The sequence below is a fragment of the Perca fluviatilis genome, chromosome 8 (assembly GCF_010015445.1).
Source record: "Perca fluviatilis chromosome 8, GENO_Pfluv_1.0, whole genome shotgun sequence".
Taxonomy (NCBI): Eukaryota; Metazoa; Chordata; class Actinopteri; order Perciformes; family Percidae; genus Perca; species Perca fluviatilis.
The window spans coordinates 14,973,265-14,999,107 of record NC_053119.1 but is presented as its reverse complement, the minus strand read 5'-3'; the positions used below and the strand labels follow the sequence as shown (position 1 = coordinate 14,999,107).

General features: G+C 42.5%; 2 protein-coding genes across 6 annotated transcripts; one reads left to right on the top strand and one right to left on the bottom strand.

Annotated features, from left to right (window-relative positions):
• Positions 1 to 8: 8 nt before the first annotated feature.
• gtf3c6 (general transcription factor IIIC, polypeptide 6, alpha) lies at positions 9 to 9,436 on the bottom strand. 5 transcript variants are annotated; one of them, XM_039808424.1, is made up of 7 exons: positions 9,294 to 9,436; positions 2,985 to 3,018; positions 2,456 to 2,536; positions 2,275 to 2,338; positions 1,373 to 1,417; positions 1,178 to 1,285; positions 9 to 956 (listed from the first exon to the last, which is right to left on the bottom strand). In XM_039808424.1, exons 1-7 carry the CDS (start codon positions 9,353 to 9,355, stop codon positions 826 to 828), a joined length of 525 nt encoding a protein of 174 aa, XP_039664358.1. In that variant the 5' UTR covers positions 9,356 to 9,436; the 3' UTR covers positions 9 to 825. The 5 variants fall into 5 exon arrangements, with proteins under 5 accessions (XP_039664358.1, XP_039664359.1, XP_039664361.1 ...); XM_039808425.1 differs by having other exon boundaries at positions 9 to 953; XM_039808427.1 differs by having other exon boundaries at positions 2,938 to 3,018; positions 9,294 to 9,422.
• On the top strand, positions 8,594 to 25,827 carry LOC120563915 (zinc finger homeobox protein 3-like). The gene is made up of 11 exons (XM_039808419.1): positions 8,594 to 8,920; positions 11,319 to 13,029; positions 13,108 to 13,646; positions 13,744 to 13,957; positions 14,626 to 14,733; positions 14,867 to 15,003; positions 15,201 to 15,311; positions 16,778 to 16,928; positions 17,119 to 21,851; positions 21,989 to 22,654; positions 22,789 to 25,827. The coding sequence occupies exons 2-11, from the start codon at positions 11,355 to 11,357 to the stop codon at positions 22,903 to 22,905; spliced, it is 8,451 nt and encodes a 2,816-aa protein (XP_039664353.1). The 5' UTR covers positions 8,594 to 8,920; positions 11,319 to 11,354; the 3' UTR covers positions 22,906 to 25,827.
• The last annotated feature ends 16 nt before the right edge of the window (positions 25,828 to 25,843 follow it).

Sequence of the window (25,843 nt, the reverse complement as noted above, 5' to 3'; positions counted from 1 at the left end):
AAACACCATAAACTACAGTAAAGCTTTATTTACAGTCTTGAAAGCTAAAACAAAAATGGATTTTGCCTGATTGACAGCCTTTTGCTCTGTAACCAAATGCCAAATCCACATCTTCTCAGGCAGAAATTCCACAAAAGCAAAACAACAACAAAAACAAATCAATAAGACTGAGGCCACTCAAAAAAAGGCTTTATTTTTGTTGTCTTTAACACAGCAAATCAATAGTCAAAGTACATTCATCATAAATCAGAAAAATAGGGACTTTGTATTTTTAAGTCAGGTACTCCTCACTCACTTCTTTGAATGTATAAATGATGTACTATAACCCTGCAGTTCAAGCAGATTTCTCTCCCTCTGCTGGTTAAACAGTATAATGATTTATCATGATCAGAGGAAACAAAAATTGATGATATCATAAAAGCACAATGACAGGACTTCCTGCTGCTGAGCTGAGGTCTCCGGCCACATTTCTGTGACTGTCCTTCCCAAGACCCTTCCTATGTGGAAAGAAAGGATTTACATGATAATTTGTACAAGACTGTTTTCCCTTTAGGTGTCATTTAGCCATATTTATGTTGTACATCAAATATGAAATTCACTTATTTTGAGGTCCAGTAAAGAAGAGGCAATACATGTTTTTGGAAAAGGAAAGCAACGCAATGTTTACATTAACACTGACGCTTTCCTCCTGTTATTGCTGAACTGTATAAATTCAACTGTCTTTGAATTGTCTGTTTCAGACATGGAGTCTCCTACAGCCTCGCAAATGCTGGTGTGCCTCTACACTTGTATAGGGAGGTCATAATATGCCAAGGCCTCCATTTCTCAGCCCACTGCTGAGTCTTCCAAATCTGTGTTGCCCATATCGTCTTCTGTCTCCCCCTGTTGGTTGGCATTTTCTTCTTGATCGGACTGGTAAGATGTGTTCATCTGTTCACCACTATCAACATTTCCTGCTGGGACAACACAAAAAGGCCATATTCAGGTTTTTAACAATGTTGTGCAAAGTGGATTATTTGTAAAGCTGCATAATATAAAGAGAGTTGGGTCAAGCTACTCCTAAACAGAAACATTGTATAAGAATGGGTTTCACAAAACACAAGTTAAATTAACTGTAGTAGAAGAGATAGATCACAACAGAATTTGCACCATGGGGAGTGTAGCTGTTCTGGCTGACCTGTGCTGGTTTCTCCGTCTTTCTTCTCAACGAGGAAGATTCGTTGCATCATCAGTTTCTTCACAGTGTGGCACATGTACTTGAGCTCTGGAACACTGTCTGCTTTTTCTGCAGACGTGTCAAAATCATAATGGAAAATAAGTGAAAGAAAGAAAAAAAAAAATACATACATTGAAAATATATGGATAACCTTACCTTTCTGTGGTCCCTCCTCAAACAGCACACACGTTCCCAAGGCGTCTTACAAGAGGCAAGGACAGTGAGTCAAATGTATGTTCAACATCCTTTTTATGATAAAAATCTATTGTAGGACTTCATGGATGCCTTTTGTGCTGGTAAAAATAGTCAGCAACCTTATGACAAACCATGTTTATTAAAAATATGCCTCCATTTCCATACATTCTATTGCAAAATAAGGTAATTAGTAATGTTCTTGACTATGATATTCAGAGATATTCTTTTGAGGGTGCAGTTGGGCCATTCGTTATTACTGAAACCACAAAAGTAGGGCTGCCCGATATAAGGAAAATATCTAATTGCGATTATTTTGACTGATATTGCGATTGCGATAGGATTCACGATATTGGAGGGAATGATCGTTTTTGTATCATTATTCTCATTTTCATTGAAAATTATTAACATTGAAAGAAATGAAAATGATTATAGTGTGATTTTTGCGAGGATCTGTACCAAACAAAGATTTTTTTCTTTAGTCGGTAGGATACGATTTGTAGGCCGAGACATCTCTGCAGCACCACAATACTCAATTCAGAATGGTTTGACACATATTTTGCCATTAACAAATATTGCACCCCCCTGCGATTTGGATATTGCACTAGTCCATATTGCGATTTCGATACAATTGCGATTAATTGTGCAGCCCTACACAAAAGTCCATCACTGGCGGTGATGACAGCATTCCAGGTTAGAAAATGACTCTTTGGGAGGTGGTGTAAAAATACATAATTCCAACATGACCACTTGTTTTTAGAAGTGAGAAAGGAGGAGAGTGCAGTTTGTTTTAACAGCAGGCACAAGTAAGTTAAGCTACACAATAGTCTGTATGCTTTTCCTTAGATTTTTAGCTGCGTTCTTACTTTCATATTCTCCTGCAAACACATATTGTCCAACCTGCATCATGGGCTTCTCGCTGTCAATGTCCTAGAACACAACACACGGTTAGTAACCGCTGCGGATAGGGACCACATATTGATGTAATGCATGATGGCCAGGCTTCTTCTCTTTCTTTACCACAAAGCATTACTATCCGATACTCACAAGAATCTTGCATGTGCCCCGACACTTGGACAGGAAGTCATTGTTGATGATACCAGAGAGCTCCACCACAACAAGCTGCTCCTAAACAAGCGAAAAGACAAAAAGAGAGATTGTAGGCCAACACAACGACACTCCCTACAAATAAAGCGTAATTTACATTTTGCAACAGTCAAAATAGCATAGAGAAGAAAACATAAAGTAATTACAATATAGTTAACTATTTACATTGCCAGGGGTCTTTACACAATATTTGGACCAGAGAATGAATATCTCAGGGAGTCCCACACACGTATTTACACTCTACAACTCAAAGCCATATTTAGTAGGAAGTTTGTCCCCGAAGCTCTTACTTGAAAGGTTAAAGTTAACATAATGGTGAAATTAAACCAGTGGTAGTCCTCATCCCATCAGGACCCCCCCCAGGCTAACGTTAACTAACGTTATACAGGCTAGCCACATGATGCTAATGTTGGTAAGTTTACCGCTGCGCTGTAAACGCTAGTAACGTTACGCTGATGGTATTTCGTACCTCCTCTTCCCATTCATCTTCCATGTTGAAAGTCCTGGAATAAAGATGGATAATAGCAATTAACGTAAATACAATTTTACATACAGAAATCGCACTTTTTTTTTTTTTTTTTACAACTTCCGCGAATGTACGGTGCCCGAGAAGCCCTCTGTGTTTGTTTTTTTTCTCTTCTGCTTGGCATAAATTCAGTTACGGGCCCCGAACAACGAGGGGCGCTGTTGCTCAGTTCTTTTGTGGCATCATGTTTTTTTGCAAAGCCATTTAATGTGAACTGTAAATAGAATAAATAACAATGGAATCTCCCTCCCTTCGACCCACCCACCCTATCTATCTATCTATCTATCTATCTATCTATCTATCTATCTATCTATCTATCTATCTATCTATCTATCTGTGTCTGTCTGTCTGTCTGTCTGTCTGTCCATCTGTCTGTCTGTCTGTTCTACTTATGGTTGAGTATGATTTGATCTAAATATTGGCTACCTGTAGGCACACTCATCCACATCTAACATTAATGTTATTAATGTTCTCCTGCAGGAGGCCATAGCGGAGGTGATGAGATGAGATGAAATGAGACGATAGCTACACTTTATTGATCCCCAAGGAGAAATTCATCTTTCAAAAGGCAGAGGCAACAAAAACAAGCTCACACATCAAACATATCCAAAACAAAAAAAGAAACAGAAAGCCAGATGTGAAGCATGACTAATTCATAATCAAAGTGCAAAATAAGTAAAACAATTCAGTTTTGTTTGTCAGGATTGCATTTTTTGCACACAAGTGAATTTGAAGGTGTTTGTAACCGGCAGGAGGTAGGCCAGTGCCTGAGCAAATTCCTGATACACACACTTGAGGTAAAAATCATAGAGTCTGTAATTACAAATGTATTTCTATCATTATGTTAGGAGGTAAAGTGTAAAATAATTCAATCTTATGGACATATAACATAATTTATGAGCTAAAGACGTTTTGTGATTCATCAACACAGTTTCTTTTTATCAGTTTTTAAGGGGTGGGAAATTCTCCAGTATTTCATTTGTTTATGCTATTGTATTTTGGCAAACAACCTATGTTTATTTTTAATCAAACAAATGTTGTATTGCAGTTTTTGGTGAACAAAGTTTAAAACAGGATTCCTCACCAATAGAATAATAAAGCCCTTAGGATGAGAGGTGAAATGTTTTAAACTTATTTATCATTCAGTTGTCTTGATTTAGTTTTTATATTTTTTGCCTTAAAATGCTTGACTGGACGTAATGTATATTGTTATGTACATGTATATTTGATATGTATATTAAACATTTGATATGTATATAGACCTATATTTTAACAATGTTTTTATTGTTTTTTTATTGGAATTACAATCACAACTTTTAACAAACTCTTTTAACTCTTAAAACTTAAACTTTAACTCTTTTAGTTTCCTCTACACTGGGGTCAGAGATCAGGGTCAGCTGAGGGGCAGCACCCCTAGAGCTGGTTGGGATTCATCATCTCGCTCAGGAATTCGGAAGTAGGGATGTTTTTTTCTCACTGAGCACTCCATTTGAAGGACCATCCTGGCCAATTATAATTAAAAAAAACAGCACAGTTGTGATAAATAAAAATGTATTTGTGCAAATCTACTAGGTCAACTATCAACTATGCTTGTGCATTTAACACATGTACAGTTTGGTATTCAGTAAATATTCTAGGGCTTTTTTGCATTGTGTTAGAGACTAAGCTTTCAATTCTCTTCCACCGACAGCACCTTTCGTAATAGACTGATGGAGTGAATTGCAGTAACACTGAACCTGTTTAACTCGTGGTATAACAAAGTCACTACATTGGTGCTGGGACGTTTACAGTACTGTCCTCAGATTTAGGAAATGGAGTCTAAACGAGGGTTTAATATGTAGATATTTTTATGCTGCATGGTTTTTCAGATATCTGCATTTCCTCTTCATGAATTTGGTGGTAACTGTAAATAGCAGACTGGGTTTAATGCCAAAAAAGAGCAAAATGTAAAAACACAGGTTTCCTGCATTGACCATGTATATTAATTTTCTTTGAAAAAAATAAATTCTGAATATAGCGCATTTAATCCATTTATATTTTTACTATTACAATTTTTTATAATGTCCATCCAGGTGCCGTAGAGAAAGGCAGGTAACAGTCGTGGAGTTGCTCGGATGCCGACAGTGTCTGTAAATACTTGTATAAATGCAACGCAGATTGACGCTGAATAAGCCTCTCCCTTGGAAAGAGGTTTTTTTTTTTATTAGATTCAGGCAAACCAAATTAAAGGGGGTGCAGCAAATCCCCCATGTGCCTTTTCCCTCCCCATTTCTGGCCTATCATCTATCTCTGGACCATGGTGGGGTTGTCATGTCGACCAGTCCACAAGTTACTATGACAACGGCTCAAGGGGAAACACTTGCTAGGGAGGTTATTGCCTCCTTGGGGATGTAAGAAGGACAGGGGGAATGTGAGCAGAGACAAAGATAGAGGGACTTATAGACACCAAAAAGGGTTTAAATGAAGGGAGAGGTCAAGTTGGAATATGTTAGCTGGAAGTGTGTTTGTGTGGCCTACTATAAAGGCCAGTTTACATTCAGAGTCACGTTGAAGTGGACACAGTGTGTAAATCAGAGTTGCCCCATTGAAGCTTTGGATGCAGAGTACTAAGTTTTCTGCTCCTGGACGAGCCTCTCCTGTATGATGTATTACACTTCCCGCTCAGTGCCATACCCTGGGGCAGAAAGGGGTGGGGGCAAGGGAGGGAGTGACATTAAGGACCCTCCAAGGTGTCAGATGGGTCCCCAGCTTCCCCCATATTTTGTCATATAAATGTCATAAAGACAAGTTTGGAGTTGGGGAGCTTTTGGCTCTCGTTCTGCCTGGGGGGTATCATGGTGGTTAATTGTCCCATTAACACTGACAGGGTAAATTGGTGGAAGGGCTAACTATATATTACAGTGAAAACAACAACCCCTGGCATACACCTGAGGGCATGGCGTATTTTACAGTACGGCCTGCGCATGTTTGAGTGTGTATGCAAGAAGTGTGTGAGTGTGTAAATTGTAAATGTAAATGTACATTCACATAAGAGCTTTACTATCGGTTAAATAATCTATATTTATCACTACGGAAATGAACTTGCATGTGTCCATTAGGGAGAGTGTCTCTCATATCTGTGCTGGACTTTCTTTAAGCGTACATTTGGACCATTCAGGAGAATTATTGCATTCTATTCTTTTCTGTAAAAATGTGACTTTATGTGAGGACTGCTTTAGAGAGGACTGTGTATTTCAGTGTATATTAATTGTGAACCACAAATAGAGTCTATGACATATTCCTCCCAGTTGAAGGTAGACATCAAATATGTGTTCACATTCCTTTTCATTGTTTTAAATGGGGCCAAAAAAATGCAATTGCAAATACAGATATAAATGTAACAGAACCAGCTATGCAAATAATCATGGATCATTTGAAAGAATTGTATTATTGCGTCACAGCACTATAGTGTAAAATGTAAAATGTAAGATGATTTGTTTATGATGCATTTCATTACTGGTTTCAAATTATCAATACCATATCTTCATCATCATGTTTTCCCCCCCTGACATCTGTTTACAGGTATCATTTTTACACAAAAGAAGGACAAATGTAATATGTTACAATACACTACAGTGTTAGATCATATGCACATGTAAGGATAAACATAAACAGCAGATTCCCATATTGCCTTAGCTTCAATTAACATTTTAAATTTTTTCTTATTATTCAAATCCATAAAGGCACAGACGCACCTATAGCAATAAATTGTCTCTGTCTCTCTCTCTCTCTCTCTCTCTCTCTCTCTCTCTCTCTCTCTCTCTCTCTCTCACACACACACACACACACACACACACACACACACACACACACACCTAGGACCAACGTTACATTTATATCACCATTCACTGTCATTGTCTTTTGCTCATAAAATGACACAAAATTGACTGCAGCCATCATAACAACAAAAGAAAAATATCCATGTATGCATAAAGAGAACAATTCAGTGCCTGATTTATGTTTGTGATAACCTGCAATCTTTGCTTGGTGGCACGTGCCAGACAGACAATTACTTTAAACGTTTTCAAATCGTAAAATAATTATTGGATGTTCTACAAACATAGGCCAAATCATTACTGTAACTGTAATAACCAATGCATCGATTCTATATTTACAGTTGCACAAATGCAAGAAAATATTCAGACCAAACCAAGAAAAACAAAAACAAAATCAAAATGCCAGTAGCTTTCACAAAACGAACACAACGAAATGTCATCAATATTCATGTACTATTCCGATATGGCCTTGTAGTGCGGTTGTTTCACGCAACAGTGAGCTGATAGTAACCTTACTGCAGTTAATGCTACAGCCTATTTTATATTCTGTGTTATAATATTCCTTTATTGTTTTTCCATAGGGACTTTCTTTGTAACATTGTAGCCTTCCACACCTTTCTAAATGTATATTTATAAAAGCCTAAGGTCAGCTTTGACAATCAAAATAAAGTTAAAAGATTAAATTTGATATTACAAATAAATGCCGTGTTCACCTTCTAAAATATGGACGATCGACAGATTGCACATCCAGCGTGAAATTCACAATAGTATTATCATAACAATAGACCCGAGTGGCGAGGATGACGGCCAGAGCAGAAAAACCCCAAAGGTCTTCTGTGATGACCTAAACACATCAGTTTAGGCTTAAATATTGTTTTAGTTTTCCAAACTGAGAAAATGAACCAGCAAACCAATGCCCGAAACCCAGACCTGCAACCATCAGTCCAAAAACAGTCAGTGGTGCAATGTCTCATTTTATATTCAAACATATTTAGAAGGACCCCCCCCCCTTTTTTGTTTTAAACATATTTTTTTTGTATCTCTTTGTTAGACGTGAATATGTGTCTGCCAAGAAACCTTGCTATTACAGGTTATAACTTTTCCAAAGCAAGTGGGCTATCACACAGAATTTTGAATATTTTATGAAAATAATGCTATTTAAGTCTGGGGCATAATGCTTATGTGAGCGTCTAACGGCTGCTTTATCCCCCCAAAAATGTCAATATAACATTCCTAAAATAATCCTCCAGGGCCTTGCTATGTGCTTGTGGTTCTTAATAGTGAATCACGGTGACAGTGTCGAATTTTGTAGCAGATTTTCTGGCATCACAATATTCTACAAAAAAAAAGCCTTTTGTGTCTGTTTTGTGAATATTGACCTTTTTGACATTATTGCGTGGTATATTATCACGTATGTTGGTGCAACTAGAGATTTTTCTGCGATATCTTATCTCTACATTTTTTAGATAATGCTGCATGGTATTTGTCTTAACATCCATCTATAATGTATTACTGGAATTTTACAGCGAAACGTATTTATAATAAAAATTCCACGTTTTAGCTTTAATTTCTCGTACTTTTAAAATATTTTCTTCTCCTTGTCCTCTCTATAGGTGCCCTGTAGCCTCTTCCCCTCCCTCCTCCCTCCCACTCTCTCGCGGAATCCTATTGATCCAAACGGGCTAATTAGCGGTGTCTGCGCAATTACGCACATGCGCACTGGGCGTAATCTCAGCCATTTTTTGAAGGAAACTAATTAGCAGGAATAAAGAGCCAAGTGTTTTCCCCCCACAGTGATCAGAACTCATTCTACCTCTGGAGCTCGCACAAACCCCTCCGTCCCCCATCTTCTGTTCACTACAGCCTATATGTAGCTTTAATTACACTGTTGTTTGGTAACAACTTGGACCCCGCTGCTCTCTCTCCCTCTCCCCATTTTTCCGCCTGGCTCCGTAAAAACGCAGAGGATCATTCATAAGGAATGAGTGGGCTCTCTATACGATTGTTTTCTGGACTACTACACATTCAGCGTACGGAGCTTTGTACCAGAGCCGCTGCAGAAATGTAAGTCTGCCATTTGTTTACGATATTAAAGGGACGGGAGGAAGCAACCCAGCGGTGGGGAGGAAGGGGTATTTGGTTAGTGCAGCCTGTAAATCGCACAAATCGAGGTTTTGTTGATCTGCTTGTGCATTGAGTCACCTGTTACTGGATACTGAACGCGATCACTCTTGGTTTCGCTGAATCGGAGTGTGGTACGGTGCGGTCCACTGTAAACAAAGGCAGAAGTAGTGTGGAGGCTGAGTGTTGGTTAGTGGCTTGACAACACAGACAGAGACGGGGAGTGTACTTCAAGTCGCTGCCCGTCTGGTATTCTCCAACAGTCCTGTTATTAAGGTTCCCAGAATAATGCAAAAATACAGCTTAGTGATATTACCTTGAGACCTTTAGGTGTTGTAGGCTGTATGCGCGGTCCTCACGCAAAGCAGTTGCGTTCATAACAGTATTTGTCCATGTCCAACTGTAGGCTATTTGTCCAGGTCCCTAGAAAGACAAACAAAATGCATTTTCCTAAAGTATAGCCACCCAACTCTTCTCTCTGTGTCTTTCTCTCTCCCCCTCACACCCCTGTTTATCCTTTCTCTCTATTCTTAAAACACACACACACACACACACACACACACACACACACACACACACACACACACACCCTAACATAGAGATTCAGGGGACACACTTTGTTGTTGGATGTTTGGACATCATTTTATGTTGCAAAATCCGTATTCATAATAAAAAAGATGTCTTGTGCATTCACATTTTTCTATTAATTAAATGTACGATTTCAGGTGTTTTGTGTGTGTGTGCTTAATTGACATTATCAGAATTAGTTTGCAGTGCACAAGAGGATTTACTCACATTAACACACACATACAGTAGATGTACACACACACTGTTAAATGATGGTTTCCTGCACTTGTGATCGATAGAGAGCCAGGAATGTTTGTATAAATAGTTACATTGCCGATAGACACGGGGTATTGATTGCAGTGTAAATGAAAATCTTTATCAGATTAGAGACTGTTCTCAGCTGCTGGCAGGCAGGCTAGCCCCTCAGCACTATCCAGCGGGACAGTGGACAGCTGCAGTGGGCAAGGGTCTGTGGCCTGTGACATAAACACAGTACATTAAAGCACTATCAGAGTGCCGATATGAGCCATATATCTTTAAGGTGCAGAGAGGGGGTGGCTGCAGGAGAGAGAGGGTGTTTCAGCAGGAGGGGGTTGGTTGGGTGGTTGAAGGAGAAGGTGAAAGGGTACATTAAGGTCTCTCCTTGATTTAAAAAAAAAAAAAAAGGTCAGTAATGAGATTGTGGGACACACCGATTAAGAGAGATGTATCTGTCTCATCTGGCATCCATCTGTCAGAAACAGAAGAGGAGAAGCCCGATTTATCTTTTAGAAAGTCTCTGTAGTGATGCATAATTGTGCTGGTCATTCAGATTCTTTGTAAACCTTATTAATCAATTTTGGGAAATTGTAATGATTAACTTAAATGTTTATGGTCATTCATGTATCCCAAAAGCCAAGGAAATGCAATCTTGAAATAGATTCATTTGCTTTACATTGTTTTTTTTTTTTAAACACTCATTATTCATTGTACATGCATAATACATAAAGTTTCCATTTATTGCAAAAAGAGATTCATTATTTTAATGTACATCATTGCTTCAGTGTTTGTGTATATAGTGTGCAAGTAATAGGACTTACAGGAGGTGTACACAATGCTACACATACAATAGGGAGAGGAGAAATGTAATATACTGCACTGTAACACACGCATCTGAAATCTTAACAAAAATTAATTTCATTCATTTAAAAAAGCTTCATACAAGTATTTTGTATTTTGGACTAAATTAGTTTATACATGTGTTAATATATTGTGGCTACCCCCTGTGTTTGCACTGCGTATCATAAAATGGCTCGTGCTAAACAGAGATCCAGTTTCCTCTTATAATATCTCTGTACCAATGCACAGTAAAAGATGTTGAGACCGATACACTGGCTTTGAAAACTGTTCTTTTATTCGCTTTTATCCAAGTGTGGCAATTTAGTGGAAGCCCTTCAGCTCAGAAGCATTCAGTTCTTTTTTTAATCCTATCCCCTGAGGAATATTATAGACCTCCTGTGTAGCCTTTACCCGCATTCCTCTACCTAGTTTAGCACTCATGCTATTGATTTTCCCATTAAGGGCTAACGCTAACCCCTGAATAACCAGCCTCTGTATTGCGCACTGTGAGGGCAGTATTGAACAGATGCTATCCAGGGACTGTAATCAATGGCCTTCACTGTTATGCAATATTATTAACATGACTTGTGTATTTCATTTTGTCCTTTTTTTTTCTTCTTCACTTTTCTTCTGTCTCTGTCTGTCCTGCTCTATTCTTCTCTTTTCTGAAACACAGGTGGGGTAGTAATGCGTGGCAGCTGTAGCCTCTGGTATGGACAGCGGTGAGGGAGGAGGAGGGGATGGAGGGGGAGGAGAGGAGAGAGATGCTGACCTCAGTCCCCAGGCTTTATCTCTTCCTCTCCTGACCCTAGCGGTCATTCCGGAGCAGGGGTCATCTTCTCATACCTCAGCCATGGCCCCTGCCAAAGAGTCCTTGACCCTGCCTCAGCAGGAGGAGGAGGGCGCAGAGGGGTCCCAGGCTAGAGAAGAGACCCAGGGAGGTGAGCAGAAAGAACGAGGCCGACATTTGCAGGAGAACGGAGCGTGTCAAAAGCAGGGGATGAAGGAAAACTTCGGGGAGGGATATTTGTCAGGGCAAAGGAAGGAAGAAGGGGAGGTACATGTAGGTGTGGGAGAGGCATCAGTTACAGGGGGCCTCCCAGCAACCCTTAGCAGCAGAGGCGGAGAGGAGGAGGAGGAGAAGGAAGAGGAGGAGGCCATCTCAAACCAAAGCCAAACCAAATCCAAATGTTCTTTAATACCTCAACAGAGCCAGCACAGCTCTTCTTCCAGCACTGCGAAGGCCAGTGGCACGCTCGACCGCAACATAGCCGCCTCTCCAAAGCCCTCCCCCACTCCTTCCACCTCTCCAAAGTCCTCCCCTTTTCTTTCCACCTCTCCAAAGCACTTCACTAGTCCGTCCTCTTCTCCTGCCCTGCTGAGCGAGACAGAGGTAAAAGACATTAAGGGAGATCAGGGCTGGATTTCTGGGTTTCCTCAGAGCTTTAAATCCCAGCAGTCTACTCTGGCTTTTCCGCTGGCAGGTACGGAGCCTGCCAGTACACCTGCTGAGGATGATGGGCCGGCAGGGGTTCCTCACTCTTCCATTTCCAATGGAGATGGTGCCAAAGCTCCAGAACCAAATGACAGCCAGTTAGACACAGAGGTGGATGACGAGGGAGACAAAGAAGAAGAACAGAAAGAAGCTGTCCTTAAAAACCTCAACCAAGACCTCTCTCTTAATTCACTGACCAGTCACATGACCATAATGCACTCACGCAACTCCTGCAAGACGCTGAAATGCCCCAAGTGTAACTGGCACTATAAGTCTCAGCATACACTGCAAGTCCACATGAAAGAGAAACATCCAGAGATTGGAGGCCAGTGTGTGTGTGTCGCCTCCGGGGGAAAGTGTGTGTGTGGCGGTTCAACACGAGGTGTGTGTGGATATTGCAGTTCGGGGAAACCCCATCCTCGCTTGGCCCGTGGTGAAACCTACGCCTGTGGCTACAAGCCCTACCGCTGTGAGGTGTGTGACTACGCTACGTCATCGAAAGGCAACCTCAGCATACACATGCAGTCGGATAAACACCTTAATAATGTTCAAAATGGGGGACACTCAAATGGTCACATGCACACTTCCAACATTACCAACAATGGCAGCTCCTCCGACGGCCAAACAGCAGATGAGCCCACATACAAGCCCCCACTCTCTATTCCCACACCCACTACCCAGCCCGCCAAGCTCACACCAGCTGCACACACTCACTCTCATGGTAAGCGGTGGCGGTGTGATGTGTGCGACTATGAGACCAGCATTGCCCGCAACCTGCGCATACACACCACCAGCGAGAAACACACACATAATATGCTACGGCTCCAGAGAGGTTACTATCTGTCTCACTGCCGGAGTCTTGCCCCGCAGCTCAAACACCTACAAAACACAGGTGAGTAATGCGTCTCTCAGTGTAATCCAAAAATAAAAAAATTAGGATATTCTTACAGGAGATCCCTCTGTGTTTTAGGTGCTGAGCTCTCCTTGAACATGCGATTGACCAGTCAACAAGTCACAGATCAGCCAGTCACCCTTGGGTCTACACTGACTCCTTCGCCCTCCCCCTCCCCCTCTCCCCCTCCAGCCCCATCTCTGTCCCCCACTGAACCCCTCTCCCAGGGCATGTTTCAATGCCTTGTTTGCTCCTGCTTTTCGTCTGACAGCTTAGAGTCTGTGGAGCAGCACCTGAACGCCCCTCGCTCTCTGCCTCAGTCTGAGTGGTGCTCCCTGGTCGCTGGTGGCTGCCACTGCAGGCTGTGCGGATACACCACCCCGCTGAGGGCTAACTTCTCCTTGCACTGCCAGACTGACAGACACCGCACCCGGTACCAGCTGGCTGCTCACCTCCAGGAGGGTGGGGACAGGGGTCAGGAGGGGGCATCCCTTATTGCTAAGGGCAACCCCGTCCAGCTGAGATGCAACTTGTGTGACTACGTGACCAGCAGTTTGGACAAGCTACGAGGACATTCCCTCAGTTCACACCACGAGGCCAGCGTCCGGGTTTACCGAGTCAGTACACTCTCACTTCAATCAGACTAGATTCATGAATTATGTTGTCCAACCATAATTATTTTCTTTCTCTCCTTCTCTACCTCATTATTTTTAGTTCCTGCAGCAGTATGATGGTGAGGTTGATGGAGGTTCGTGGCTGTTCCATTGTCTCCTATGCAACCACTCCTCCTCTTCTAAACTCCAAGTACTGAAACACAGTCAAACCCTAACCCATCAGCAGAGGGAAGGGCTACTACAGCTGCAGCCACTAGGCGGAGAGGAGCTGGCAGCCATTTTTACCATCAGGAAAAGCCCTGATGGTGTCACAGGTGAGATTATGAACTGTGCGGCCTTATTTGATTTCATGTTGCATGTGTTTGCTGACATCCGTGAGCAGACAGTGGATTAAGATGAAAAGAGTGAGAAAATGAGTAATGGCTGTTGCTGAGGTATTGACCAAGTAAATTGATTTGTCGATATACATCCTCGTTATATCCCCAATAACCCCTGGCAACAGCTAACTAGCACCTGCTAATCAATGGACCAATACAAATCTCCCGGATAAGAATGGGGGAGGTGGAGGCTAGTCACCAGTCTGCAGTCTGTTCAAGATAAAACGCTGAATTGACATCGTTTGGATTGCGTGAACTGCTGGCACAACATCTAAAATTAGTAGTTCAACACTTCACTTGTAAACTAAGTCCATCCTGTGATTTGTCTATGTGCGGATTAAGACTTATTGAGGTGAACTGATGTGTTGTAAGTCCATATTACGTCTGCTCCACCCCTGAGGAGAATCTAATGGAGAATCAATACTTGATCAATAGTGTATGGAGGCAAGCAAGAAGAATGAAGTTTGGTCCAAAGACATTGGTCTTTTTTTAAAGGATGCTATCTAGAGGATAATATGAACTACAATTAGCCTGATAGTTTCTATCATAGATAGTTTGAAGCACAATGTTTGTGTAACGTAATTATGTGTTGTGTCTCCTCCCAGGAGAGCTCAGTGAGGATATGGAAACTTCCAGTGAGACCACCACTAGTCCTTTGGACACAACCAAAGACACTTGTAACTTGGGGGTAAAGCAGATTTCTGAGGAGACAGGTATGGCTGCTTCAATGTGCAAAACAATTCAACACATTCTACAACATATTATAGTTAACTCAAATGATAGCATGATAATATATTACATAAATATCAATCTTATTTACATGTTCATGTGAATTTTTACTTGAAGAAGAAACTAGTGACGAGGAAAGAGAAAAGAGGGAGTCATTGCCCTCAGTCAAGCGTCCATCCTCTGGATGCGAGGAAGTGGAAAACTCTATCTTAACCAAACGCCCCAGAATACACCAGCAAAATGAGAACCAGCAGGTGAGCAGTTAACACACTTTTTAATAATTTAAGTATGACCAGGTGAATAGAAAATGTAACAACAGACACAATAAATGCTGTCCTAGTGTAATGCCACAAACTCAGCACATCAGTGCTCTCTTTAAGTCTTCTAATCCAACACTTTTTTTAACAATTTTTCTTACTTCTCTCTCTTTTCTTCTTTTAACTTTTTTTAGACTGTCCAGTGCCCTTTGTGCCAGGTTAAACTCCCACACACACAACTTCGACAGCATCTCACACATGTGCACAATGTGGCGCAGGACTGTGTAGACAAGCTCATCAGCACAGTAAGTGTATGCAAGTGTGTATTTGTTGTATTTGCGTTTGTCAGGAGGCAAAAGAAAACGAGAAGGCAAAGCGATGGGGGATGGGGGAGAGTGAAATGTAGGGAGACAATTCCATTAAGAAGGCACCACAGAGAAAGGCAGCGCTTTTTTTTTAATGCATGTTTAAGTAGCTCCCCGCTATCATCTTTGATGCAGCCGTGCATTCTGTGTGTATGTGTATGCGCGTCTTTTAGAGTGGAAGAGAGAGGATTTGACTGAGTGAGGGAAGAGCCAGTCTTTCTATAATGCATGTTTAAGTAGCCCTCTATTACCAGAAGTGCAGTCAAGCTAAAAAGGGGCCCCCATGCTTTTTACTGTGTCTCTCCAACTAACAAAGACTGGTCATCTATCCACATCACCATCCTCCATATCCCTGGCCCGTATGCTAAGTGGCCTTTGTCTCTCGCGCTCTTCGCCTCCACTTGACTGACTGCTTTTCACCCTTTCTCCCCTCTGCTGTCCCTCCCTCCCCCCTCCAGCTACTCCTATCATTCCTATTCAGCAATCTCTGTCCTTGCCCCTCCCTTTCTGTCTCTCCCAAGCTCTCTCTCAATTTCTTATGCGTTACCCCTCCCTTACTCACTCTCTCTCTCCGAAGCAGTTTTTTTTGTTCATTGCCCCATACTTTCTCCCTCCCTGCTCTCTCTTTTTCATATTCTACACCCCTTACCCCCCACCGTCCTCCCTCCCTCCCTCTCCTCCCTCACTCTCTCTGATAGTAATTGAGGTTCATTAATTCAGACTGAGGTGATGATGGCCATTATGTACCTTGCTTTCCAATTACGCTCTCTAGATTAAGCCTGACCTTCAGTTTTCTCTGCAGTGTGTGTGTGCGTGTGGTTGTTCTTCTCTTTCTATCTTATGAAGCTGTTACGCAGAGAAAACTCTTGTCATGTAAATCTCATCTTTAGCTGTCCGTCCTTTCCTAAGGGTAGCTAGCTGTTCGCATAGATATAGTATTTGCTCTCAGTGCTCGAAGCTGTGGAGATGGAGCTTTTCTATATGAAGAATGATTTTAAATAAATTCATTATTCAGCTCAGTAAAGTTTTATTAAACCCTTGGGGCATGTTGGAGGGTGTCGCAGGAGCTGAAGGGCAGACACACACATATCTCAAACATATACACTTATTACCAAATTGATGTGCCTTGCTGTCTATACTGCTGTGCAGGCAGGTGCAAGATGTAACGATATACTTACAGATTCACACTTTAATGTTTTATGATATTAGAACAGGGTGTGCAGGCCCTCATGTTTATACATCTTGATATTTGCTTGCTATTATCCTGTACAATTAAATGTTTTATTCATAATGTGGGATTAAGAAAATATGGTAATATCCCATATTTCTTTCAGTCTGAATTGGTGTGTTACTGGCAATAAAAAAACAAACAAAATTGACAGACTGTCACATTTTCTTTCTTCCAGGTCACACTATCCATGGAACAACCGCAGCCTCAGCTGCAGACAGAACTACAGACAGATGATAGTCAGAAAAATAAAAACACCAAGAATAACGATACAAATTGTACATATACTGCTGATTCCAGTGCCTCAGTTGATTCACAGAAAAACAAAGGTTGGTATAAAATTATGATAAAATCATTATAAAACTGACCAATCATCATCAATTTAGATGTTAATTGAAGAATCATAAATGCCAAACCAAACAAACATGTCATGGTAATTTGTTCAAAACACATTGTCTTCTTGGCCTAATATTATTTAAAATGCACTATTACTATTTTCTATTTGTATGCATTTTGCAGGAATTTCAGTAGAGAACACTGAGGGAGATGTAGCCGCACCCAAAGATGTCACAGCTCTACTCACCCCACCCCTGGAAGACACCACTCACCCTTCCAATGGTAGACTGGCTCCTCAGTCCCCAACTCAGACCCCCCCCTCCTCCCCGCCGTCCTCCCCGCTCGGCGACCTCCCTCCCCTTCCTGATCGCCATGGTTACCGTTTCCGTTGCAGCAGGTGCAGTCTAGCGTTCCCCACTCAGGAGAAGCTCAAGCTGCACTGGCAGTACCATGCCATGAGGGCGGCGACAGAGTGCCCCCTCTGCTCGAGACAATGCCGCAGTCAGGAGGCCCTGCAGAGACACATGCAGAACACACACTCACAGCTTGACAACACACAGGGGCAGAATACACTCTTACCGCATCACACTACTCAATACGTGGAGCATATTAACAGTTCAGTTCAACAAGATTTTAGCTTATCACCTCAAGTGGGTCAAGAAGCAGGAGAGCATGAGGATGAAGAGATAGATGAAGAAGCACTAAGTATAGAGGGAAAGGAGGAACACAAAGAAGAAGTACAATTAAAAGAGAAGGACATGGTTGGTGAAGTTGATGGAGGTGAAGAGAATTTAACTGAGCCAGAGAAAGAGATCATATCTGAACCTACTTCCAGCTCTTTTGTCAAAAAGAGCTCTAACCCCACAATGGACCGCTATCTGGATCCAACCAGGCCCTATAAATGCACAATATGCTCTGAATCTTTTACGCAGAAAACCATTCTTCTGGTCCACTATAACTCTGTGTCCCATCTCCACCGGGCCAGACGAGCCCTACAGGACTCTAGCACAGGTGTTGCTGCCCCCGAGGCTCCCCGTGGCCCAGATCCTAGGCCCTACCGCTGCCGATTGTGTGGAGTGGGCTATAGCCAGAGCTCCACACTGGACATACATCTTCGCTCTGTCCTTCATCAGACTAGAGCTCGTGCTGCCCAGAACTTAGCTCCACAGAGCCCAGCATCTAGTGTAGCGGCTCCAGTGTCAGTCTCCACTACTGCCACTCAGGCTGCTACCAACAGAGAAGAAACATCCAACAGTTTGCCTTTCACCAAGAGGCCAGATGTAGTAAGCTCTTCAACCTCTTTACGTTTAGGCCCAGGCTTAGCAGCAGAGGCCCAGCCAACCCTCTCTAACCCAACTGAAAGCAAGCAGGCTAAAAAGAGAGTGGCAGAACTTATAGCATCAAGAAACCAGCTAATGCTAATACAGCAGCAGCAGCAGTTAGTCCAGGCTCAGGCCCAGGCCCAAGCCCAGTTACAACACACAGCTCTGCTCCAGTCCCAATTGATGCAGCACCTATCCTTTGGGACAGATAATCTCCTTAACCAACACTTCTCCCTGGCACCAGACAACTTGCTCTCTCTGCATCAGCAACTTCTTCTGCCCTTTTACATGTCAGGAGACATGAATCTTAACCCAGAGTTGGCTGTTAAGAGCCTAGAACTTAGTCAGTTATTATCTGCTAACTCTATCCTAAAAGAACAGATTAAGGCAGAAGTTAAAAGGGAGTCCCAACCTCAAATAGAAGAGATACAACCCCCAAAACAAAGTTCAAACTCAACTGTTAACCAACCAAATGATCATGTGCAGTGTGAAGCCAAGGTCGAAGCTGGCTGCAGTGGATCCTCCATCAACCTGTCAGAAAGAGAACACAGCAATTCTAGTCCTGAGAAAGAAAAAGAAGATATGCTTGTTCCTACTGTTAAAAATGAGAGTCAGAAGGTGGAAACTGATTCCTCTTCATTTAATCTTCTTGGATTGCAGTGTCCTCCCCCCAGAGTGCCCTATGCTGCTGTGAATGGGGAGCCTCTTCGAGCCCTGCTGCAGAGTTATGGCTATGAGTTGGCACTGCAATATATACAAAGTAGACATAGACACCAGCAGCAGATATCAACTTATATGATACCAGATAAACAGGAGTTCTCTGATACCAACAAAATGGAGGTATGCTCAGAAAAAGAAAAAAATGAGTTTAGTGGACTACAGGATGGAATGATCAAAGGCTGTAAAAAGGATAACCAAGGAGTAGAGGGCAATGGAGAGAGAGAACATTTGCCACAAGAGAAAAAGCAGAATGATCAGGAATCGGCAAACAAAGAGAAAGGATGTTGTGGAAGAGGAGAAAAGTGTAGAGACTGTGGCAAACTTTTTTCAGATGCCTTGATTTTAAAAAGCCACCGGGAGTACATTCATAGGATGCTGTTTCCCACTCCTGCACTGGAGAGGTTTTCTAGAGAATACAGACTGCAGTATGACCAGATGTACCCACTCACACAGCCTAAATCTGGGGATAATTCAACTGCTTCAGCTGCAGCCCCAGTCCCATCCTCAGAATCAGAACCAGCACCGGAACCAGTTATGCCTCAAATGAAAAGTCTTACATCCTCACCTGTACCCTCATTTTCAGATCCCATAACCAAAACATGTACTTCAGCTACAGACCTAACACCAACTGCCCCTGCACCTTCTTCTCCTCCATTTTCTTCTCAACCTCACAAATTTCAACAAGAGGCACCCATCCCAAGCACATCTGCTACAGCTACTTCTCAAACTACATCCACAGCTAACTCCATACCCCGTACCTTACCTAAAATACCAATGCTTCCTCTTTCCTTGCCCCAGCTTCCTTTACCTAAGCTTCCCCTACCCCACATTCCTTTTCCCATGGACCTACCTCTCCTCTCTCCAGTTGTGATGCAGTCTGTGGGTCTCCAGCCCCAACCTTGGTTAGACTCAAGTGTGAACCCCGAGTTGGCAAAACTCCAATCTCAACTCAACTCAGCAGTGCTAGGGCAACAACCACAGCTCAGCCCAGCTTTGCAAGGTCAGCCTCTACAGCTCAATCCTGCACTGTTGGGTCAACCATCCCAACCCAGCCCTATCCAAACAGGACAGCAACCCCAAGTCAGCCCAACAATACTTGAACAACAGGGTAAGAGAACCCGAACCCGACTCTCAGAGGAGCAACTGACTGTTCTGAGGAAACACTTTGATATTAACAGCCTCCCCAGTGATGAAGAGATCAACAAGATGTCTGCTCTGTCTGGTTTGCCTCATAAAGTTATCAAACACTGGTTTCGCAACACCCTATTTAAAGAGCGCCAGCGAGACAAGGATTCACCTTACAATTTTAATAACCCCCCAACCATAGCCCTGGAGGAATCCAGAGAGGAAGTAGCACAAAACCTGCCTCTGACACTTTCCCCATGTTCACTGTCTCCGGGCCTTCCAGCCAACACCTCCCCACAGGCCACAACAGACCTCCAGAGAGGAGAGCCCCATAGAGGCAGACGCTCTTCCCGAACCCGCTTCACGGAGCAACAGCTGGAGACCCTTCAGGGGGTGTTTGAGGCGACTCCCTACCCCAGAGAGGAAGAATATGACAGGATGTCTGCTCTGTTGTCTCTTCCTAACCGAGTAATTGTTGTATGGTTCCAAAATGCTAGGCAAAGAGCCCGCAAAAATCAAGACCGGGGGGCAGACAATGGATTAGAGGGGAAGAACCAGCTTGACAACAGTCACAGACAGAGAAATGGCTGCTACAAGAACGATGATGATGATGATGATGATAACAGCTGTGGGGATGAAGGACAAGGTGAATCTCAGAATGAAAACTCCATGGATCTGACTTACGAGTATTACACAAACCCTGACTCCCCTGTCCTTGATTCTTCCTCTCACTGCACAGAAAGTGAGCATCTAACAGCTGAAGGTGAACCAACACGTCTTAGTAGGGAACAGGAAGATAACACAATCTCTTCACAGGCTAACAAGAGCACAGCTCTTGTTCAAACTAAAAATGTAATTTCAGATGCAGACATCCAACATAAAGAAATTGTTCAGGCCATGAAAATAGGGTCCTCTCCACAACCTGAGCCCAATCTGCAGCCAAAAAGGACTACAGAAAGAACCCAGCCTCGCTCTTCCTCCTCTTTACAAAAAACGGTACCCACCATCGCATCCACAGCTCATTCCAGCCCCGGGCATGCGCACAGCCCTCCTTCTGATCAAACTGTTGAAAAGCCTGCTGATACATCACTCAGCCTCCTTGCTGCTCCAGAGTCTGAAACGAGCCACATTCGGCTGCCTGGTGCCACCTCTGGCCTATCCATTGAAACCCAGCCAAAAAACCATCTCCAACCCCAAACCCAGACTCAGTTCCAGTGCAGTCTCTGCCCAGTGTCCTTGCCCTCATTGCAGCTGTGGCAGGAGCATCAGACCAGGCACCTCCTGGCAGCTCAGTCCCAGGTCCAATTTCTCCACCCTGGGTTCACAGACCGACCTATGCCTTACATGATGCTCCACCCCAACCATTCCCTGATGGCCAGCCAAATGCTTTCAGGTGCTATGTCCCAGATGCACCCTAATACCACACATCCCATGATTTCACACTTAAATAGCATACAAATTAAGAACACACTCTCTGATCACTCGACTAACACCCTCAGCAGCCTCTCTCAAAGTTCCCTGACACCCATGAAGCAGAGTTCAAAGCTTATGTCAGAGACCAGTTTTGAAGGCCAAAGGAGCAGTAGAGAGATTGAGGAGGAGCACCGAAGGGATAAGCGTCAGAGAACCACCATCACCCCAGAACAGCTTGAAGTGTTGTATCAGCGCTACAGCATGGACTCTAACCCCACCAGAGGAGTCCTGGAAGGGATTGCACGCGATGTAGGCCTTACAAGACGTGTGGTTCAGGTATTTTATGAATGTTTGTTGTGTCTGAATATGTGTAAATGCTTTGAGAGAGAGAGGGACAGAAATTAAGGCATAGAAAAGGACTTAATGCCTTTGTGTATCTCAAATTTTAAAACATGCTGGTCTTTCCTTCACAGGTCTGGTTTCAGAATACACGAGCCAGAGAGAGAAAAGGACAGTTCCGGTCAATGGGGCCAGGATCCAGTTTCAGCTTGGGTCTGAACCACCTACGCTGTCCATTCTGCAGGGCTCTCTTCAAGGTGAAAAGTGCTTTGGATGCCCATATGAGGTCACGCCACTGGGCAGAGGCTGAGAGAGCTGGCTACAACTTATCGATGAGTAATGGATCCAATGGGCAGATTGGGATGGCTATGTCATCTGTCATGGACAGACCAGGCCCATCTATCTCCTCCAACCTCATCCCAAACCATGGCTATGTCATCATTAACAAAGAATTAACTATAAAGCCACCTGTGACCTCTTTGTCTTCAACCACTGATCTAAACAACCCAGAGGAGGATGATGACTATGAGGAAGACGATGAGGAGTACCAATGTGATGAGGGTTCCAGTATGGCTGACCAAGGGTCTCCTAGTCCTGAGGGATCTGGGGGCCCAAGCTCATATTGGGGTGAGACACAAAGTCTGCAACAGCACCAACATCAGCAGCAGCGCCAAAGGACACAGATGAGCCACTTCCAAGTACTCCAACTCAGAGACTTCTACAGGAGCCACCGTACCCCCAACCGACATGAGTGTGAGACACTGGGCCAAGAGTTGGGACTGCCTCACCGAGTGGTGCAGGTACATTTCAAATATTCATAAATGATAAAATGCAGTTTGATCTGTATGTATTAAAGATTAAAAACGATAGTTTCAGAACAATTAAGTTGTTTAAGGGTAATAGCTCATTTATACATTACAAATATTTTTTGCAGGTGTGGTTCCAGAATGCCAGAGCCAAGGAGAAGAGGGCCAGGAGCCTGAGCTCTGATTCTGCCGAGAGGGAGCAGTCCGAGCTGTCCGCAGGGGCAGGGGAAAGAGACAGAGCTTAGAGAGGCAGATTACGGTCCCTTTGCTTCCTTCTACTACATTCTCCCCAAAACCTCTCCTGCACCTGCTATCGTCCTCTAACCATATACCCTTTCCACTTTGCTGCCAAACCTGTAACCTAAACACCCCAAAGATGCCGAGCCACAGTGGCCCAAAGAGAAACTCTCAACTGAAAGTAGGAGATAGCCTAAACCAAGTCCTCTCCACCACAGCTTTCTTCTTTTCATATTGTTCTAAAACTCTTTCCTGGTCTGTCCTTTCTTGTTGAAAAGAGCCCCTCTCCCTATCCGTCAGACACCTTACTACAACCAAACACCACCTTGATAAAAACCAACCAGATGCCACAGAGGCCAAAGAGCATTCTCCAAGTATGTGACCTCACTGCCCAGCTAGACCTGCAGTCTACCTCTCAGTCTGCATGACAGACTCACAGTGGGCCCTCCACCAGACAGTGCTTAATGACTAGCTGTGTAGCATGTAGTGCCAGTCTGTAAGAGGCTGGAAAAGAAATTGTCAAAGAGATTTTAGTGTAAATAGAGAGCTCCAAAAGATAAACTTGAAGAAAAACAAAGCAGTTAACAGTGGATGAAAAAGAAGATGATGAAAAAAAAAAAACACGGAAAAATAGATGGAGGTATTCACATAGAGCTTTTGTAAAGACTGACTCAGATTCCAAAGCTCGTAACCAAAATTTTACATGTCTGTGGATTTAGTTTCAACATGTTTGTTTTCAATAACAAACTGCAGAGCTGACGTCTGTACAGTAAATGGGTGAGATCTGCAGCTGGCGAAAGTAAGCCGAGTACCAATAGACTGATACGGTGCCAGACTGCAGCGTCACCCTCCACAAGCCAATGATGAGTCTTCTGTTGTACATGTACACCTTCTATGTTCCTTTAGTGGATAACAGCCCAAATAGCACAGAACGTAAAGGCCAGTTTGTCCTGAACGGGGCAAACTATTTTTTATAGCACTCAACCATTATACTGTATATGAAAACTTTAACCAAACTCAAATTTACATTGTGTGTGTTTAGTAATAGTTTCTTAATATAAATCTTATGGATTGAGATAAACTGTCTTGCTTCGATATAATAGTGTCATGATTATGAAAAGATTATGACAGCTTTGATATGTTCCGGCAAGGTGACTTACTGCCTTTCCGTTCTATTTGAATATACCAATGGCTGACCAATGTTATGTGATTAATGTAAAGCTTTCTATGCTCAGGTCAACAGCTCAACATGGCTCCGCTTCAAATGTGATCTTAATACTGTACTTTTCTGTTTTTAAAACAGAAGAGGCATGGTTTAACCTTGGACTAAGTATTAAAAGATACCTACAAAAACATCTGTATTTCAAAGATCTGAGCTTTTCACCTCTGAGTAATAGATTGTGATAAAAACCTTATTGAAACTAAAGTGTTTAATAGTGTGAGGGGTAAATGTACAGTATTTAGCTTTTGTATGGTTGACTCAAGACTTCATTGGATGATTGAGAGATGGCTCCCTTTTTCACTTATAGATAGGGAGCTACTGCGGAAAGCTGAGAACAACTTTGGATGTTATCGATGTTATTTTTGTACACTTAATTTATTTTCCCTCTTTCTCCCTCCTTTCATCTTTTTCTCTCTACTTTTCTTCCTGTGTTCATTTGCAACCAGTCCTTATTCTAACTGTAATAATGATAATATAACAATAATAGCTAAACAATAATTAATGCTTTAAGACAAAAATCCAAAGACGTGATAATACTTTAACCATATGACCTACAAAAATAAGCGCTACTGTTTACTTGACGATGTATTGCTGTTTTTAAAGAAGGAAGGAGTCCCTATATCTAAGCTACTGTTTTCTGCCTCTCATAAGCACACTGGAGACTGTAACCAAAACCCCAAACTAGAGCCATGGCAGTCTGTAATATAGCGGTTAAAGAGTTTTACTTCTCTTGAGAAATGTTGCAGTTTATTTTCTTTCTTTTTTACCATAGTGTTGAACTTCAGCCCTTAAGGATGTCCAGTTTGCTGCTAATGTACTGTAGTTTCTAATGATGCTGTAGAAAGATGCATGCTCTGATCGCTTTACCACTAGGCTTTAATGACTACAAACTGTAATGATAACTGTGATGCTGTTGATAAACTGCTCCTATGTTGAAAACAAATGAATATGTGGGGCTCAATTCCATCAGGTTTGTTTTTCAGTATCCTATTAATTACCCCTACTCAGAAGATAAAAAAGAAAAAGAAAAATGGCTTTCGTAATACCAGAAATATTTTTTCAAGCTTCCAGTTTTAGAGAAACCTGCTTGGGGCATTAATTTCTCAATACTTATGGAGATACTGCATAGCTATTTGAAGGAGTTTAGCCCCAAACCTTTCACTGGTATGGTGTCAGTCTTTCTGTGTTGCAATGTCTCTAGTCCATTTGTCCAACTAAAACAGCTTTGCTGAACTCAGACTGACATCACAGCCAACTTTCCAAAGGATGTGGACTGACTAACTCTGTCACGTTTTGTTCTTAAACTAACCAATGTTTACGACAATACCAATGAGCTTTCTTCTGTACAGAAATGTGCATTCCAAATACCACAAAGGCAGTTTTTTTGTATACTGATTATTTTAAATTTAATTTGTCATATTCTCTTGATCTTAGTGACTGTAAGATGTACATATTGGGGTCCTCTATGGTGAAGGGACTCCGTTATCCTTACTGTAGGTAAAACTATTCTTTTATTTTTTTCTGGATATGTTGTTGCCATAGTGATGACCAAAAAGATACCTGTGATGTGCACCTGTCCTTATGTCCTGCTCCGGTGGATTAGTGTGTCTCTATACTCTCCCTCCCCAAATTTTCCCCTTCTGGTGTGTGTTTCTCTTCCTTTCCCTTCCCATACTCCACTGAGCTAAATAAAGTCTGCTTTGGTGCATGCTCTGGTCTCATCC